Genomic DNA, 22,289 nt, shown 5'->3' with positions numbered 1-22,289 from the left:
AAAACTTAAAGGAAAATGATATTCTTTCATTTGTGAAAATTCCTTCTTTCATTTGTGATAAAGTTAAATTAAAAGAGAAACTTATATAATTCCAAAGATTGATATTATATATAGAATTGGGTACTTTACAATAAAATTTTACGATTCTTCGTTCCTTTTATGCAAGAGATATGGATATGCAATTTTATAACTTATAAAAGTTTATATCTTAATATAAATATAAAATACAGCATGTTTCAAGTTTCTGCAAATAAGGTTTAACTGATATTTCTTAACATAATTTCAAATAACTTTTTCCTTTGTGAAAGTAAAGTTAAATAAAATTTTAATTTTATTAACGAATTATTAATTTTAATAATATTTAATAATTAAAGAAATAAAAAGTACTCATTATAGTTGGGCTGAATATATATTGTTTTAATTACTTGTTCAAATCTGACAATTTGTCACATATCTAATACTATCTATTGTAGCACAATAATATATTTGATTAATTATTAATAATTCATTATCATCATCATCAATAAAGTTGAAAAAGAATTGAAATCTTATTAACTTTTAGAATACATTATAGAAATTTATATTTAATATAATATAAAATATATATTAATATATTCGTAAAAAATGTTTGGAGGATTGATTTTAGAGTCTAAAATAAACACAAAAACTACTAAAATATCAATTAATTATTAAGATATTTTATTTATTAAGAATTTAAATTTCTTAATTTATAAATTAAATGAAGAAAAATAGATTTATAATCACACCATTCATTTTATCTTATATCTTCTTGTTTCATGTAACGAAAATTTAAATGATTTATAAATTAATAAATTATTCTTAATCGAAATTTTTGTATATCAATTTTTATATTTGCTTCAGTTTTTGAAATTGAACTTTCAAAGATATTTCGAAATTAACACTTTATATAAAGATACGTTTAAACCAAATGAGAAAATGTTTTATTTCTGTTTCAACAAAATTTAACTTTTTTAATTTATTAAAAAAAAAATGAATATTTTTATTCTACGTTTTACGTTTGATTTTTTTAGAATAATCTAAATGCATCTTAAGAGAATAATTATCGAAGAAAAATTACCAATATTTTTAAGATATCAACATTTACATCAGAATTCAATTTCACTATAAAACATTGTTTTATTGTTATATACTTTATAAATAATATACATTATAAGAATAAAAGAAATATATCTATCTATGTCTTTATTCAAATTTGCACATTAGTATCTCTGACATAAGAGGAACAATATATAATTTTTTAAAAAATTTTACTTATATTATTTTATTACTTTTTCACTAAACTTACTATTTAGTAAATATTATAAAAATGTAAAATATTTCAAATAATTTTTAATTAACTCTTTTTAGATTTTAATTATTCTATGATAATTTTTATTATAATATTCTGATAAAGATAAATATCGATAAAGTCACTTCATAATTTGTAATTTGTAATTTTTTATTTCTTAATATTATTTATGTCTCTCATATTTTTTTATATATATTTTTGCATATTTTTTGTAAATTAATTAATATATAAAATAAAAACCGTTTAGTATATTGTACAAAACTTGTAAGTATATAAATATTTGTTGTAAATCTAATATTAAGCAATATAATAATTTTTAGAAATAGATTTTTGATATTATATCAAAAACTTTCTATATCTTCATACATAAAACTTGACAATGAAATTTAAAATGAAAAGATTTAAATGACATAAAAATATATCATATTTCTATACATTAATAGTAAGATATGATTATTAATTTATTTTTCAAATTTACTAATTTATTTTATTATTTTACTTTAAAACTAATAATTCAAACTGGTGCATGCTATTAAACAATTTATGAAAAGTTATTTGCCATATATAAATAAATAAATATATATATATTATTAACGAATATATAGTTGAATTCCTTTTAATGATCATTTTATGAATATCATATGTAATATTAATGAAATCATAGGATTATTTGAAACATTAAAATGTATTGTTATTTTTATTGAATCTAAGTTTTCATAACTATAGATTTATTTTTATAATATGATATATAACTATAGATTTATAATATAATATAATTATAGAAATAATTGTATTATAATATTTTTGAGATTAATTAGGCTTAAAACTTTATTCATTCATTATATATATGAAATATTAAATTTAATTAAATTTATACGTAATAATTAATGTATATAAATTATATAAGCGCTATTAATTTATGTTAACCTTTGTATTATATTAGATTATTAAAAATAATTTATATATAATAAAATACATGTTTTATTTTATTAGTTTCCTATTTTTATTTATTATTATATATATTCATTATTAATTATTATTAGAAATTTGTATCAATTTTTAAAAATTCTCACGTATAAATTAATAGTATTGTTTTACTGATATAATTATTTTTTACTTAATATTTTTTAGATAATATGTAATAAATTACAATAAATATATATAATATTCAATATTCCTCAATAATTTTCTCGAGAAATAAAAAAAAATTATGCAATTAAAATCATTTTTTTGTTTTATTTTGATATTTCAATCAATTGCCAAGATATAAGAATTTAAAATATTTACGATGTTTGAAATAGAAATTATGAATAAATCTGCAAATGCTGCAATTTATACGAATAGATTTGTACAAATAGATTTGAAAATAATATTCGAAAGTTGTTGTCGATAAATATTTTTTGCTAATAGATATTACATTGAAAGTGAAAGTTATTAGATATCAGAGTATCTATTCGTGAAAAATTCTCTTAAGAGCAACTTTCGAGAATTTTACTTTTAAATATATTATTTATTTTTTTTACAAATGCATGTGTTTAAAAAAAAACTAGTTGCGTTTGTCATTGACCAGTTTTACTTGTCTATAACTTGGAATCTACATAACGATATTTGAATTGGTAATCGTAGGATAAATGAAAAAATGTTTTAAAGGATAGGGATTCATATTTTTAATGATCATTCATTGATTGAAAATTACTATCTTCAAAGTTATAACGATTTAAAATTTATCTATTTTTAAAAGGATTTAATTTATCGTCAATAAATTATTGATAATAAATTACTGATGATAGATATGTTTATTTATGAAGAAATATTATTTATTGTTGCCTCTCGAATCCAAAAATACCTATATGGCAAGTATTTCATATTCGACTGCAGAAAAAACAGATTAACTATTATGTGCCTTATTTTTTGAACTATTTATATTCGTTCTTATAAAAAAATCTGTACTTAGAGATATTTTTATCGATTTTTAATTATTAATAATTAAACAGCAAAGTTGAAAATTCATCTTTTTTTATAACATCTTTTTTTGATTTTTATTTTATTTTTTAAAATGAATTTTTTATCTTAAAAAATTACTTCAATGTTTAAATATATTTTCTTATTTTTTTTGCGAGAAATCATCTTACAATGACTTTTGATGATATCTTATATTTTAATCCAATTAATATTTCTCTTTCTTTATTTGCTATCAAATAATATCAATTTTGATACAATATATATGTATATACATATATGTTTTCGATATCTCTATTAAATTAGTATTTTTTCTATTTGTTATTTTTTTTTTTTCGTTTCACATTTTTATCACTATAATAGGATGCATATTTCAGAACAGCGAATAATTTTAAATGTAATTTTTATTTAGGCTATGTACAACACATACGTACAATACGTGACCCTTGCTTAAAACTATATTACGCTTGCCCGGTATACATCTCCACTTCATCATTTCTCCTCGGCATACTTATTAATGTGTGTATGTGTGCATGTACGTGTATGAATGTTTTTCTCACCCATGCATATCATAATAGAAATGCACGTATGCGTATGTTTTACATGTATGCTAATGCATATATGTTTTGTATATCGTGTGATATGTTACAAATTTTTAGGAACATTTCGCGTGGAACATCGCGGGCGATATTAGTGTTAAGGTTGCAGCAAAACTACATGAAAACAATGCAGTCTGCAGCTTCATTCTCGATCAATATATTAATTAGACAATTATCGAAAAATGACACCAATATAGACGATTGTTGATTGGACAGATCCAAATATCACCACTGAAAGACGTCAGGGAGAATGTTCAAAAATGTTTAAATAGAATAGAATTTTTTTTAAATACTTTGTTTATTTTCATAGAAGTATTGTATCTAATAAAAAAACACGTTAGCTTTCGTAAATTAAATTATAATTACATATGTAATTTCTCATTTTTTTGAAATAAATTAAGTATATTTATTTAGTTCTATTCTATTTAAACTCAATGATCGTTCATAAATCAATATTTTGAAATTAAAAAAAATATAGTCAATTAATTAGTGCAGCTAACAAAAAAAATATAGGTTAAATTCAATTTTAAGGAGTTAACATAATTTTTTTTTATTTGATAATTATTTAGAATCCAAAAATATAAGTTTTATAATATAAGTATTAAAAAATTATTGTTAAAAATTATATTATAAATATTTAAATAATGTTTTACATATTATTAAAACAATTTTCAGATATTATAATAATACTTTCGAAATTTATTTTTGAAAACATTTTTTATAACATTATAAGTTCAATTCTTCGATATTAACTTTTACTTTTAATATATCTAATAAAAAATAAATAAAAAATAATTCTCGACAATAAGTTTGGAAAGTTTTATTTTCAAATGTATTTGCATTATTACATAAATCATATTTAATTTCAATAAATAAAAATTTAATTAACAATTTTTTAAATCAAAATTAAAAATCTATATTATCTAATTTAAAAACATATTATATGTTTTCCATCACCATATATTTATTTGTGTAATAATTAATTTGTTTTATTTAAATATATATAAGCATAAATATATATGCCTAAAATATATGATTTATAAGAACTTATAATTTTTAATATTTATTAATACTTATATATTTGGATCCTATTTATTAAATATCATCACATAATAAAAAAAAGAAAAGAAAAATTTATATTCTTCAAAAATTCTAACTAAAATATATTTATAAGTAATCAAATTCGTTTATAATTTAGTATATGATTTTTATATTACGCACGCACATATTAAAATAAGCTTTCATTTCAAGAAATATTGTTTAAGAGTACAATTAATTTATTAATTTATATTGATTTATATTAATATTTGAAAACATCTTATCTAATTGCTAAAATAATTTTAGCACATTTTTCACAAACAATTGATATTATAAGTACATTGTTTTTATTTTTATAAGACAGATACAAAATTTTTGTTGTAAAATTATCAGAATCCAGAGTATATTTGATTGAGCATTATATGACAGAAACAAAATATGTACCCTTAAATATAAATTTGTATAATTATTCACAAACCCCTGACGTCTCTCAAATTTCAAACGCAAGACACATTATCAGTTATTCTCATCTCTCATCCCGATTATTTAAAATTCTATCCAACATAAGCACACAAATCAATATCTAATATTCCACTAAGTTTAGGTATGCTTACATTTTTAAAAGGACATTGAAAAATCGCATATGCTAGAATATTTGTTGATTACACTGTATACGTATCTCTTCTTTATTTACAATCTCCTTCATTTAACGAAACTGTTTTGGATCGTTGTTAAGAAACTAACAAAAAGATATGGACTGTGCGCTCTTCTCGAGTTCCACTTCATGTGTGCATATCGATTATTTTAATTATAATTATGCATAGCATTTATCATATACAAGAAAGAAAAAAGAAATGGTAAAGTTAAAAAAAAAAATCATTTTTTTAAATATTCTTTTTTATTGGTATAAAATGCGCGTGAAAGATATATAAATAAGAGATGGATCGAAACCTGATTTTTAAATTCGAATTTAAAACTATTATTATTTTTCAAAATTTTTGAAATTTAGAATTTTTATTTTTTTCTTTCTTTTATTCAATATACTTTATCAAGAAAAGTATTTAAAACAAACAAATTTTGATTTTATATAAATTCTTTAAATTCTTGCTTCATAATCAGCCAATAATAATAAAAGCCATCATTTTGATTTTTAAAAATTGTTAATTAAATAAAAATATAATTCATATCCTCACGATATTATTGTAACTTATTTACATTATTTAAATTATATTATTATTTACCTAGATTTCGACTTTTTTATAAAAAAAATTTCAAAATTCCAAATGTTCCATCCCTGATAAAAACAAATAAAAACAAAAGGAACAAACAACAAAACGAATATATACATATCGTATTTATGTTCTACGAATAATCTCATAATAAATTTTAATGCAAAATTGCATTACGCGGCAATATGCATTTCTACTACTACTAGAAAAAAATGACGATCCTAAGAACATGTATTATTTAATTTAAAAACTCAAAGTTTGATCGAAATATATTACGCTTTGTACAGAATAATAGAAATTTGTGTACATACATAACCATTTTTCACTAATAATCATAGTGTTATGTGCGTATACATATATTTAATGGAATATACATATCATCCGCGTGTATATGCATAACGCCGCACATGAATAATATATATATATATATTTTTTTATTAATAATATCAAATGATATTAACAAAGTTACTTTACCAAAATATCGTTAACATTATGATGAAATGTCAGGTGATATCTCTCGTTAATTTAAACGCAATAGTCAGGACTGATTTCTCTATCAATAACATTATTAATAAATGAATAATCCTGGTAAGACGTTAAAATGGGAACACGATTATTTATTTTCGTGTCTATTAGAAATTCGAATTTTTCGTTCTTTTTTTTCTTGTGTAAAATGTCACATGATTTAATTTGATTTCGTTTCACTTTTTTTTCTTAATTTAATGCTTCATAGTATTTTTGAAACAATTTTTTCCTCTTCTTCTCTTGACAACACGTTTTCAATTGTCTGAATGAAGATACGCAGTCAAATATAATATCTCATAACGATTTCGTCGAATCATCCATTCCATATACGTTTACAATTATGTTTGATATTGTAGCATTGGTGCAGCGAGGTTAGGATGATGTGCCGTATTCATTCTCAGAGCGGAAATACTTTTGTTGTACCATTCATCTTCGGCTGACATTCCTGAAATAAAGCAATAAATTAATTTATCTTATTTTTTACTATATGACTATTATTACTCTTTTCAATTATTAGTTTCATTAAAACGAAACTGTCTATTAATTTTGGTATTAATTGAACAACTTGCACGAATTAAAATATTGTAGTGTTTTTTAAATCTAAATATTTTATAAATATTTTAATTTGAACATTTTAAGAAAAAAATTTTTTTCAATTTAAAAATATTGAAAAATGAATTAATTCATAATATGTATATTATGCATAATGTTAATATATTCATAGATATCTTTTCATTTATAGGTTATTCATTTAACTTATCACTTTGGATTTTAGATCTGATCTTAAGATTTGAATTACCAAGATTCAATTCTATATATGTATATATATATATATATTTTAATTAAGAATTTAATAATATTTAAATATTATTATTATTATTAATATTAAATATTCATTGTCATTTTCTCATTAAAAACGATTGAAAAACGAAAGTAAATTTTTTTCTTTTATATTAGAATTAATAATTCAAGGATTCGATTTAATGAATTTTCCAAAAGGTTTATCATTAATCTCTTGATTTTCCATCAAATTAAAACGTTAAATCGTTATAAGAACCAAAGATATTGAGCGAAGACCTACACTCGATACTGAATAAGAACACCAACACTAGTGAGTAGGCAATTCGCGAATAGTCTTGATTTGATTTTAAAGCGATATTCCATCTTGCACCGGAAATGATGTAAGACGGCGCTTGAGCGGAAATGGGGAAAACGTCTTGGACTGAACGAACGAATATTTGCACGGATGTCCGATCTCGTCATTTCCGGTCCAACATTTTACTGAGTTATTTAATAATTTTAGACCAACACCTTAATAATTAATAAATAATTACACAATAAAAAAAATAAAGAAACTAAAGAAAAACTAATCTCTGATTATTTTCATAAAAATCTTGTTTGTATTTCTAAAGAAGAATTTAAATTTTTCATTATTTTCTTCGTATTGTTCTTATTAAATTACTATTTTCATATAGTTTCATATAGTTCATATTGTATAACTTTATTTTTTAAATTTAAAAAATTTTATTCCTCATATAAATAAAATTATTTTTTTTTTATAGATTTTCATTGATAATTGCTTGAATAATCTTGAATTATATATTTATTGAAAAAAAAAAATATATCATTTAAAAAAATGAAATTGATTTTCATTGAATTCTATAAGTTCACTTATAAAAAAAACTATTTATATCCAATTATATGCGATTCAATAATATACAACTTAGATTTTTCTATCAATAATAACAATAACCAAGATATTCAAATATTAATATTATTTCATTTTATATAATAATATTAATAATAATATTAATATATTATTAATATATAGTATTAATATATATATATATAATAGTATAATATATATAATAATATATATAACATATTAATCTCTAAGTAATATATTATATATATATATATAGATAGATACATATTGTTAACAATATCTCTAATAATAAACTTCGAATTAAAAAGAAAAAATGAGAATTATTTTTAGTTTTTATCAATAATGATATCGATAGTTACATTTGAATTATTATTTCTTTTCATGTTTTTATATTGAATATTTTTCAATAATTAATATATGATATTTGGAATTATATAATATAATATATAATTATATATATTTATAATATAATATATAATATATAATAAAATATTATATTATAAAATTTGTCAGTTAATGAAATTAATTAATGGATTAAATATGTGTAATAATTATTTTAATATGTAGATAAAATTAATATACACTTACCCATTGCATCTTGTCTCATACCAGTAACTGCAGACATATTTGATGCTGAATGTGACATAGAAAATGGCTGGGTCATACTTGGATAGGACGTCGTGCCCATCTATAAACATAAATTTATATGTAAATTAGTTATTCATTACACGAAGGTAATACGATAAAATGTTCCATTAAATCATTTAAGAGAATATACTATTCATTAAGATTGAAGTGAATAATATGTACGAGTGTAAAAGGTATTTAAAAATTGTTGATCATTTAGCAATATTCATTTATAATATTGAATATTATTTATTTAATGATATCAAATTTTTAATAATTGAAATTTATGAATATAAATATTAATAGTTTCGTAATGTAAAAAAATTATATTATTTTCGAAGAGAAATAAACAAAAAGTACTTTAAAATATTTTAATAAAAACATTAAATAATGCATGTTAGTCTATTATTCAAATTTAAAAACTTTTCTTATTTTACAAAAAAATATAATCTATATATTATTTTTTCAAATTTAATATTTAAAATCAATATAATCAAGATCAATCATAAAATTTTATATTAAACAAATACTTAGAACTTTATAACTATTACAAAAAACAAATTTACATTAATATGATTAATGAGGTTATGTTTAAAATTAATAAGTATCCAATAACTTATAAACTTATAAATATATAAATAATGATTAGAATTAATCGATAAAGATTACATAGATCAAATAAATATTACACTGAATATCATCGAATAATTTTATTCCGGTATTTCAAACGTGACTTCGAAGATCGATTAAGAGGATCTCGAAGCTTTTTTATTGGCAAACCGATACGCTCGACGAATTATTGGCTTAATTAAACCGGTAGGCATTCGGTAATCCGTCCGACCCAACTAATCAGTCGAAATGCAATTTAGCTACATCGACCGATAGCGATGCGCCGGACGCTCAGGTGCACTTCAATTTAATACCTCGGTTAAAATCATTAACGAGAAACGCATCGAATTCATTCGTAGAGATACGATACGTTGCTTGTTAGGCGTGATGCATCGATTGTCACCGTTAACGAATTTTTTTCTTTTTTCCTTTTTTTTTTTCATTTAATTAATACACATATATCACGATTGGAACGTGATAGTGGATTAATATCTTGAAATATTCATATTTTACTGGATACAGTAAAATTTATCTGTTATTATCCATTTATCGTACTTTACTTTACGAAGAAATTTAACCTAATCGAAAATTTGATTTTATTAAATATATTTATATGTATTTAGAACATATGGATTATATATAGAGCAATTTTTTTAAATTTATATTAGTTTTATATAAAATATAAAATTTTTAAATTATTTATTATTTAAAAAGTAAGGAGAAATATTAGTATACAATCATAATAGTACAAAAATGTTGTTGATAGTTGATCAAAATAAATATGGTGGTTATAATGAAATTAATATAAAAATTAATTTAAAAACAAATAAATGAATATAAATATAACTTGCCTGAGGATAGCGATTTATTCCATTTATGCTATTATGAGGATGAGGATACGGTTGATAACCTCTGCTAGCACCAGGATATATATTTCTCATCATAGCACCTTGACAAGCAGGAATTGGAGTCAAAGCCTTCTGAAGTTGTTTTTCTTGTTTCCGATATTTTGCTCTTCTATTTTGAAACCAGACCTATTAGTACAAAGAAAATAAAAATGCAATAAAATCTAAAAAAAATTTGTTAATTTTAAAAATAATATTTGATATTATTCATAAAATAAATCGAGATGCATAAATATTATTTTAAAAAATAAATATCTTTGGATTGTATATTTATTTTTTATTTATTCAGTATATTATATTATATATCAATAAAGATTATTTATAAATTTTTATGTACGTAATTTAATAAATTGACAAATAACAAGTAATAGATATATAGTTTTTTGTTATTCTAAATTAATTTTTACAATGAATTTGTAATAATTATCTAGTTTGTAATTTGTAAAATTTAATTATAGAATAATTAAATTATTAGAATAATTTAATTATAGAATTGCTTGTTTCATAAAAAATTTTTTATTATTAGAAAGTTTCTCTTTATAAAAGAATTTATTATAGTGGTAATTTATAAAACTTCGTTAATAATATTAATTTAATTATGCAAAAGAGTCCAGCCATATATTTTATTTTTTTATATAAAATGGTCTTGACTAATAGCATTATAATTAGAATAACTAAAATCAAAAGTAATATTTTCATTTTACATTATATACATAATTTAAAAACTTACTTGCATTATATTTATAATAAGAATTTTAACATAATAATATTACATATTTATTCTAACATTATTTAATGAGAAAACAACTTCGTTTTATGGCAAAGTTATTCAAAATATACTATTGAAATTACAACTTTATCTAATATCAGATTAATTGTAATTTCTGTTTTAAAAAATTAAAATATTTATTATAAATTATACACAACAACATACAATAAGCGATTTTACATTCATTTATATGCATATAATATTAGGAACATATTTAAACGTATTTACACATTACTAAATTAAATTTTTATTAAATTAGATTTATATCAAAATCATGATAATCATATTTTTAAATCATTCTTTTGCATTTTTCATATATCTAATTCTTATCATCATTGTATTTATTTTTCATTTAATAACTTAACCTAAATTGCTTAAAGAAAATAATATTTTTTATCAAATATTGCATATCGTTTGCAATTTTCGATGCCAATAGATAAAATCATTTACATTTTTCTACTTAAATCATAAATTTTCACTAATGAAATATATAAAAGAGAATTTTATTATATTTAGAAAAGTCAGATTAAAGATTAGAAAAAAAAATTTTACACAGAGAAAGTTTATACTTATTATAATTTTAAAATACTGATTGCAGAAATAATAAAAGATTAATTTAAAATATCAAAAAGTGATTTCCTTCTTAAATGAACATGTGTTTATTGCATATTTGTACTATTAGGATAAGAATATTTAATTCTTTTAATTTTAATTTTAATTTTAATTTTATTTAATATTTGTGCATCATAAAATAAGTGAAAGATTAATATTCGTGTATTTAAATTTATTAAAAATATAAGAGAGATTATAAATAAGTTATTTTTTTTTCTATATTTATTTTTTTATTCATTTTATTATCATTTACTTTATTCATTTTTCTTGTTAAATAATAATTAAAAAATAATATTTAAAATAATACAAATTAAGACACGTATATTTAAATAATTATTTTCAATACAATTTAATAAATTGTTATTTTAATTAATAATTATATTTAATATATTTTAAATAATATTTTCTAAAATATCTAATATTTTATTATTAGTATTAAAACTACTAAAAAATTATTTTATTTGTATTAATTTATATAAAATTATATAAATTCTTTTCATTTGTTTTTTGAAAGGAAATGCACTTACAGATGCTCACTATTTTTATCTATTGAGAGCTTTTCATATTTCAAATGTTATCTATTTTTATTTTACTTGAATACTTCTAAAATTATCTTCTCTTTTATCAAATATAACATCACTCTATATAAATAATATGATATAACTGTTTTATTTTATAAATTGGTAGATATTAATATTTGTGCAATAAGAAAAATATGATTGATTGAATAAATAGAAAAATTTAAATACAGATTATTGCAATAATTTCTATATAATATATTAAAATAATTATTAAATTTTTTTCGATAATCTATATATATTACATATATAATATGCAATGGAGATATAGTATACTGAATGAAATAGATATATATATTATAAGTTTTTATGAATAAATATATCTAAATATATATAAATATGTCGTTGCGATATAAATTATATTTAAAACGTGATTTACATAATTATTTATGTATTATTATTATCTATATTTATATACAAAAAAATATATATATATAATTTTTATGATAAATAATTGTTACAATTAAAATGGTGACTATAAATTATTCTGATATTTGAACATTTCTTAATAATTTTTTATCTTTTAAAAATTCGATTAAGTTGAAAGATACAAGTTGAAAGATGCACATTTGTAAAAATGTTTTTTTTAAATAAATATATTATTAAGAAAATATAAAGTTTTTATTTAGTTAATTAACACGTGGTAACAAGATAAAAGATTATGACTACGTTATAAGTAAATTATTTATTCCTTTTCCTTATTTCCTTGATAATATAATTGAACAAGTATCTACAATTAAATGAAATTATTTATAAAAATATTTAATTAAAATTTATTATTACAAATTTACGATCGGTTGAATAATAATAAATAAAATTTCTAATAAAATATAAGCAATTTTATACAATTAAATATAGTTTATAAACTTTTCCAAACAATACAAAGACACCACTAATCTTTGATGTCTTTTTAAAAGGACATTTATATTTATGAGTGCCTACATTATTAAGTGTCGGTTTCAATTATTCCGCCGTCATATTCTCAAATTAACCCTACTAAAACCACTGAGATCGCTAAGAGATAAAAATAACTGTATTTGTTTTAATACACATATATCTTTATGATATTCAAAATAAAAATAAAAAGAATTCAAAATAAAAAGAATTATACAAATTTTTCAATAACATGATTTAGCAGTAATCTTTTAACATTTTTGATATCGGACATGTATTATGAAAAATTTTCTATTCTATCGTGATTGACATGTATAATTAGACTTTTCACAATATTTAAATTTATTAAAAATATAAGAGAGTTTATAAATAAGTTATTTTCCTTTTCTATATTTATTTTTTTATTCATTTTATTATCATTTACTTTATTCACTTTTCTTGTTAAATTATAATTAAAAACTTATATTTGAAATAATATAAATTAAGACACATATATTTAAATAATTATTTCCAATACAATTTAATAAATTGTTATTATAATTAATAATTATATTTAATGTAATTTAATTAATTTTAAATAATATTTTCTACTATTATAACTTTAAAATAAATCTTCAAATATCATTTTATTTCAAGAAATCTATTTCAATAATTATTTCCTATATATTTTATTTAAAATATTCAACACTAACAAATTATTTAGATTAATATTAATCAAATTATTATTTAGGTTAATCAAGGCCCTTCTAATTAAATTACAAAACACATATATTTATCATCATTTTTCACTATTGTATCTACTATAACTATAAATAAATCTTCAAATATTCTTTGATTTCAATACAACTATTTTAATCGAAGACGCACAAAAACCGGACAAATCCACTTTTTTAATATAATGCTCAGTGATCAGCAAAAGAATTAGACAAGTCTAATACATTTATATATAATTTATCTAATGTAATGAAAAGAAGAATCAGTTATATCCAGAAAATTTAGTTCAGTTTTATCAATTTTTTACAACTTTAAAAATTTGAACTTACCTACTTACTGAAGTTAAAAGATAAAATTCGTTTTCAAGTTTATCCATACATATTGGAAAAAATTATTAATTAATGACATATGAACCATTATCTCCCTCTGTTATCCTTAGTCCTAACCTACCGATCTCAGAGGATAAAAAGTACAAAGAAATTCACAAACAATTAATTCATTTCTTAACTTCTGTCGATAATATACTTTTCATTTTTTATATAAAATATTATATTGTAATTTATCTAAGTAGTAGATTAATCGAGATCCTTCCCATTAAATGAAAAACCAAAATACGTGGAAAATCTGGCAATATTCGAATGCGTGTTCGAAAATTCAATCTATCGAAACGCATTAACCATAGCGTAAACGAACCGTGTCCTCTTCCACCATCCATACCGAGCTATATATATATATGTATATATGTATATATATATATATCACATATCATATATATATATATATATATATATATATATATATATATATATATATATATATTTCGTCCTTTCTCGGACTCCCCGAGGTAGACTAGTTTATCTATCGCCATTTTGCATCGGGCAATTTCCATTGTTTCGCGGGATTAGTAAACCCATATTGGGGGTTGCCTGAACCGCCACCACCAGCTCCCCGGTATGCACACCGAATCCCCGAACCCCTGATCGCCTACCCCCTTATCCCGCCTACAACCACCCTTCCTACCAGTGCCTCCTTCTTCGTTTCCCCTCTCTTCTTCCGGGTTCTCGTGATTCCCTACCCAACCGACCCTTTTCCCGTGCAACCCCCCAGAAAGAGAAAAGCCTCTCCCCTGGTTGGGGTCGACTTGTTTCCACCCTCGTGGTGATGTTACCGGTGCCTCCTGATTGGCCAATGCCACGACTGTGACGTCACTCCAAGCTTCCTCATTGGCCAACATGTTTTATCGACATTTCTACTGTACACCGTCTCTCCTCCTCTTCACACTATCTTTCTCTCTCTCTTTCTCTCTCTCTCTCTCATTCTCACGCACACGCATACAGAGAATATATATAAACATACATATGCGTACTCTCTTCTGTTCTCTGTTTCTCTATCGTTCTTATACATTATCGTGCGGTGAAACGAGTGATACACGAGGGTGGCTCGATCAGGCCTGTTCTGTTGCTTCCTACATTTTCCGTATATATCTTTTTTATATGTTATTTTTGTTTTTTTTTTTGTTATTTTTTGTTATTTCTGTTTGAGTTGATCATCGTATAGTGTTATCTTTCTTTCTTTATATTCCATAAATTTTTTCTTTCGTAACATATTTCGAAGTGTGATTTGTAATGTATTTATCTGTACTTCTCTTTGAAAAATATTCTGTAGCAGATGAATAAGTCAACATAAAATATGAAAAAAAAAGAAAGAATATAAAAATTACGAAAAATTATCGCTACAAATGAAATATCATAATATGCATAGAATGAAAAAGTTACAACTGTTTCATGACAAATTTTTCATTTAGCATGCATAATCGTACTGATTATATTATAAATTATAAAAAAATATAAAAAAAGAGATTTTATTTCATTTTTAATTTACGTAAATATTAAACTTCAATCCTTTAATTTTATATATTTTTCATTATAAAAGTGTTTAAAAAATATCTATTTAGTTTTAATTGAATATTTTGTTTTATGAATTAAAAAGTTATAGATCTGAAACCTCAAGTATAATAAGTTAACCAATAAGATAATTAATAAAATAATTAAAGTCTTGAAAACAAAAAGTTTTATTTAATAATTATTATTACGAAATTTTTTTGAAAAAACAATTAATAAATTTTATATAAAATATTATCATTAGCATGGAGGATTGATATAATTTCTTTCTGTAAATTAAATTTTTTGAATACAATAATATCGACAATAATATTGTTAGACAAAGAGATTGTGCCGATAATTTCAAAAAGAGACGCACTTGTGCATACGTGAGTATCTGAATATACCAACATCATTTTAAACTGCACATACGGAAATCATGGAACAAGCGAAGCACCATGCATAACCAATTACGACCCGCATTTGAATTCACGGCACATGAGCCGATTTGCACTTGCACAAAAGATACTTGCATCCCAAATAATTTGAATTTACGTGTCACCCTGAGTCATTAGTTTCACGTCGAAGTTCTCGTTGCCTGGTACGAGAATCTATTATTAAAAATAATTATTAGAAGTTATTAGTAGAACAGGGATTAGTAAATTTTGTTAATAATATATAATTAGAAATATTTGTATAATTATTTTTTATTTTTTATTATTTTCAATGTACAGTAAACAAATTTTTTGTGTTTAAATATTTTTTGGAATTTTATAAATGTTGTAAAGTAGAATTGAATCGAAAATAATAGATAGATAAATTAAATAATAAAAAAAAATAAATATTATAGATACATAATTACATATTTTTAATATGATAAAAATTTATACTAATAATTAAAATATATATATATATCCACATTTCGAATGTAAAATAGATAGAGAAAAAAAAGAAAATTACTATTTTTTTAAAATTATGATATATCTAATTAAATATATATTTCTTGTATTCAAGTATAAATATATGCATATTTTCTAATCTTTAATCTAATTTTTATAAACATAATAATGATTGTTATTTAATTATATTTATAAAAATTTATGATTTAAGTTGAAAATCATGATTGAAGATAATTGGTTATTTATCGTTATGATTATAATATATGCGTACATTCAATAAGGATTAAGTATGTATCTAAAAGAAGCATTAAAAAATTATTTATAGTGTAGTAAATGATTATAAGCTAAATGATATTTCGACAATTTTCATTTATAAATAATTATCGACAGTTATTTATAAGAGTTGAAATATTTGTTCATTTTGATATTATCAATTTTTATCAAATGTTCATATCATTAGTAAACTGTCTTTTTCTCCTAAATTAATCACTTTTATTTCTTCGATGCTAATAATTTACATTGATAATTTAAGAAATGAAACAAATTATACTATTCCATTTATATCTCATCAAATAAGATATTATAAATGTATGGATCAAATATAAATAATTTATTATAAAAACACCAAATTAAGTTTTTATATAATATTATTAATATCTAATATTACTACATACTTAAAATAGATATAATAGTAGATTTAATAATAAATTTCGAATTTAATTTAGATTTTGTCTTGGATAAAATGGAGATTAAATATTGTAACGTATACATGTAAGTATCTGTATAAAATGCGTAAAAAAAAAGATGATTTTTGATGTTTTATTGAAACATAGATTTTTGAAACATTCCTTTTGAGGACATTCTATCTCGCGTCAAAAAGTACTCCGATTCATTTATTCTTTTTTAAGCCTTTATTTTTGATTATGGTGATATATTACTCCATGATAAAGCCTCGATCTAAAAGTCAAAGTTCAAAGTATTCGAGTATGCATCGTTGCAAATTATATTACTCAGCAAATATAACGACATTTCACTTTACACATACGCAGATACATGTTAATACATGCTTGTGTAAAATGAACAGGACTCGAATCGATAAAAATGATGGATCTAAATGTTGTTAATACTACAGCATGTATTTATAGAATGTATTTCTAAAAAAAAAATGCGTGTGAATGTCTTTAAAAAATGATTAACAAGAAAATTTAATAAATTATTTCGTATTATTCTACTTAATTCAATTTAATTTATTATTATAAATTTTTAAAGGAAAGATGAAATATATCGAAGAGTCAAAACGTATTATAAATGTAATTAATTTGAATTGCAATATACATATCTTTAAAACTTAAAATTTAAAAATTTATATTCTTTAAATTTTAATATAATCATAAATTGAGATAATATTGTTTTATAATATAATGTAAATATTATCATATTACAAAATAATATTCACAATTTAATTAATAGAATTGTAATTAATATAATAATAATATTGAGATTCATATATATATATATACATATATATATATATACATGTATATTATATATTCAGGATATAGTATAATTATATTACATATAATAAAAAATAATAAATTCTTTATGAAAAAATAGTACTATAATATCCTATTAATTTGTTGATTTTTTTTGTTTTCATAATTTTATCTATTATTCTATTATGTGATTGCAAATAATTTAGGTATATTTTGAAAAATTATCAATATTTCATTGAAAAATGTTCCAGTTTTTTTTTGTTTCCTATATTTGAAAAATTAATAATATATAATTATTAAAGAATTTTTTTTAAAAAAATAAATACAATGATATTAATTTCTAAAAACTTTAAGTAAAAACAAATTTTAATAAAAAAATTGAATGTATATTTTGCAATAATAAAATATTAGATATTTTATTATTAATATTAAAATATTAAAAAATTATTTCATTTGTATTAGTTTATATAAAATTATATAAATTCTTTTTATTTATTTGTTTTTCGAAAGAAAATACACTTACAAGTGCTTACTTTTTTTTATCTATTGAGAGCTTTTCATATTTCAAAAATGTTATCTATTTTTATTTTACTTGAATACTTCTAAAATTATCTTCTTTTTTATCAAATATAACATCACTCTATATAAATAATATGATATAACTGTTTTATTTTATAAATTGGTAGATATTAATATTTGTGCAATAAGAAAAATATGATTGATTGAATAAATAGAAAAATTTAAATACAGATTATTGCAATAATTTCTATATAATATATTAAAATAATTATTAAATTTTTTTCGATAATCTATATATATTACATATATAATATGCAATGGAGATATAGTATACTGAATGAAATAGATATATATATATTATAAGTTTCTATAAATAAATATATCTAAATATATATAAATATGTCGTTGCGATATAAATTATACTTAAAACGTGACTTATTTTATAATAATTATTTATGTATTATTATTATCTATATTTATATACAAAAAATATATAATTTTTATGATAAATAATAATTAAAATGATAACTATAAATTATTCTGATATTTGAACATTTCTTAATAATTTTTTATTTTTTAAAAATTTGATTAAGTTGAAAGATACAACTGCACATTTATAAAAATGTTTTTTTTAAATAAATATATTATTAAGAAAATATAAAGTTTTTATTTAGTTAATTAACACGAGGTAACGAGATGAAAGATTATGACTACGTTGTAAGTAAATTATTTATTCCTTGATAATATAATTGAACAAGTATTTACAATTAAACAAAATCATTTCAAAGTATTTAATTAAAATTTATTACAAATTTATTACAAATTTACGATCGGTTGAATAACGATAAATAAAATTTCTAATAAAATATAAGCAATTTTATACAATTAGATATACAGTTTATAAATTTTTCCAAACGACACAAAGACATCACTAATCTTTGATGTCTTTTTAAAAGGATATTATATTTATGAGTACCTACATTATTAAATGGTTTGAATTATTCCGCCGTCATATTCTCAAATTAACCCTACTAAAACCACTGAGATTGCCAAGAGATGAAAATAACCGTATTTGTTTCAACACACATATATCTTCATGTTTTCAAAATAAAAAGAATTATACAAATTTTTCAATAACATGATTTAGCAACAATCTTTTAAGATCGTTTTTGAGATCGGTCATGTATTATGAAAAATTTTCTATTCTATCGTAGTTGACGTGTATAATTGGACTTTTCATAATAAAAAATGTAAAAAATGAAAAAAAATGTTTCGCGTATCTTTTTTTTCTTTTGTACACGTGTTTAGTATAAATGTTGTCATCATTATGTATATTCATTTTGATTTTCATTACATTTTTCGCCGTTTTATAACTATTTTTATACTTATCGAAAATCAATATTCGCCATTTCGCTATAGTTTCAAATGTGATAAGATTAAGATTAAATATGTTTATTTTAGTCGTTTAGAATATGGCAGAAATATGAATTAACAAGTTTTGATCTGTATGTATAATATTTATAAAAGTCGAATGGCTCGTAATATATAATTATAAAATAAAATAAATTATGATTGTATTATTGTATTATTATTTGTTAATATTATTTTATTAACTTATCTCTCTTAAAAGTTATATATATCATCCCATATAATTCCGAATTTTTATCCGATTTCATTTTAATTTAAAAGAAATAAAAAAATTCATAAATTTATTAAAATTGTACATTATTTATATTTATACAGTTTCATAGATTTCATTCAAAGGATATCGCATATATATCTATTCTTTCTTCTTATATGTAATTGTATTACGAAAATCATCTTATCATAATTGTACTACAGAAATAATCTCATAACATTTTTTCACGTTCCTCTGACTAATTTCTTCTTTTCGTAATAGAATTAACCTTTTGAAAAAAAAATATAAAAATTAAATGATAATATTTTAAAAATCAAATTGCACAATTATAAAAATAAAAATGAAATGAATTTTTAATTATAGCTTTATTGAAAATAATATTAACTTAGTAACTTCGATTAACAAATTCTATCTACATCTTTTCCATTGAAAAACAAAGTTAAATTTATTACGATTTAATCGATTTGATTAATTTAATTGATTGCTATTGATAATTTCTTCCTTTATTTATATATATATTGTCAATTATAATTTTTCATACCAATGGAAGATTGTTTCTTTCCTTAATATTTTTGAGAAATTTCTTATGTTGAATTTTAAACTCGAGAATTTGATATCGAGGAGTTCACATTAACGTATAATATAAAATTTGCTAAAACAATTAATTAAATAATATTAAAATCGTATTCACTCAGCTTCAAATCTTTAATCTAACGTTATATTCAGTCATATATTTTTATTAAATGGTTCTTGTTTTTAAATCTCTCGAAAATTTGCAAATGAAAAAATACATATATACATACATATATACAAATCGTATATATATAAGATACATTTAACTGACTAGATTCTGTAAAAGTGGATGACTCCTTTTATTTACAACTTCTCTGAAAGAGCTTTTTGCGAACATACTTGCGCGCATCCCTTAAGGCGCGTACCCTACAAGAACTGGAAAGCTAAGAGTTCGTAATTCAATAACCGTGCTCTCCAACCCTCCTCCCTCCAGCTATGTTCCCCGATAGAGAAAGATAGAACGAGGAGAGTAGCGAAAGTGCAGCTCTCTCTTCATCTTTCTCTCAAGGGGAGAACAGCTCAAAATGTCTGCTACTTTGAGGACCACGACCGAGAAAACTATCCTTCTGTATACCTAAGAGAATATCGTGCACTCTGATAGCTAACCTATGTATAGAGACAGAAAATGGATCCAGAGATAATGGATTACTTTCTGTAAGAAAATATATCTAAGTACTTACTACTTTCTTTCTTTCTTTCTTTCTTTCTTTCTTGTCATTTATCTTTTTTTCTTTTTTTTTAATATATGGAGTAAATTGAATATATTGTACAGGATCCATTTCTTTTATAGATTTTATTAAAAATTGTTGAAAATCAAAATCAAGGTTAAAAATAATTTTGAAGGGATAGAATAAATTATTTCAGAACAATGATGTTGAGCATAGATTACATGTTCTTAAATATTATATAATTAGAAAAGTCTTTTATTTTATGTATAATTTTTCATATAGAATTGTATTATTACATTTCTTTAATTTTTTAATTAGAAAAAACGTTCCTGGATATTTAATATTTTCATGTCTCAAATCTTTTTGAAATGAATTGTAAGTCAAATTAATAATTTTTAAAGTTTTTCAGATATATTCTACATTTTTATATCAAGTATCTCATTATAAATTTAATTAATTTAATTAAATTCTTGTTATAATTTTATATATAAAAATAATCTAGAGATATTAAATCTAGGGAATTTATTGGTTATATGTATATAACTTTTAATCCAAATTCGAAAT

General features: G+C 20.8%; 1 protein-coding gene across 2 annotated transcripts in view; it reads right to left on the bottom strand.

The window, feature by feature from the left end:
* Nucleotides 1-6,811: 6,811 nt before the first annotated feature.
* LOC107996943 (homeobox protein unc-42) overlaps nt 6,812-22,289 on the bottom strand; it is a 40,490-nt gene continuing 25,012 nt past the window's right edge. Inside the window, exons 4-6 of one of the 2 annotated variants that reach the window (XM_062083481.1) lie at nt 10,434-10,616; nt 8,935-9,034; nt 6,812-7,125 (exon numbers count right to left, since the gene is read on the bottom strand). In XM_062083481.1, the coding sequence (XP_061939465.1) occupies nt 7,019-7,125; nt 8,935-9,034; nt 10,434-10,616 (390 nt within the window). In that variant the 3' untranslated portion in view covers nt 6,812-7,018. Of the gene's footprint in view, nt 7,126-7,761; nt 8,082-8,934; nt 9,035-10,433; nt 10,617-22,289 lie in introns of those variants that run through there. The other variant, XR_009832302.1, reaches the window with a different exon arrangement.

Source organism: Apis cerana, linkage group LG13 (genome assembly GCF_029169275.1).
Source record: "Apis cerana isolate GH-2021 linkage group LG13, AcerK_1.0, whole genome shotgun sequence".
NCBI lineage: Eukaryota > Metazoa > Arthropoda > Insecta > Hymenoptera > Apidae > Apis > Apis cerana.
The sequence above is the reverse complement of the archived record's forward strand: the minus strand, read 5'-3'. Positions and strand labels throughout refer to the sequence as shown.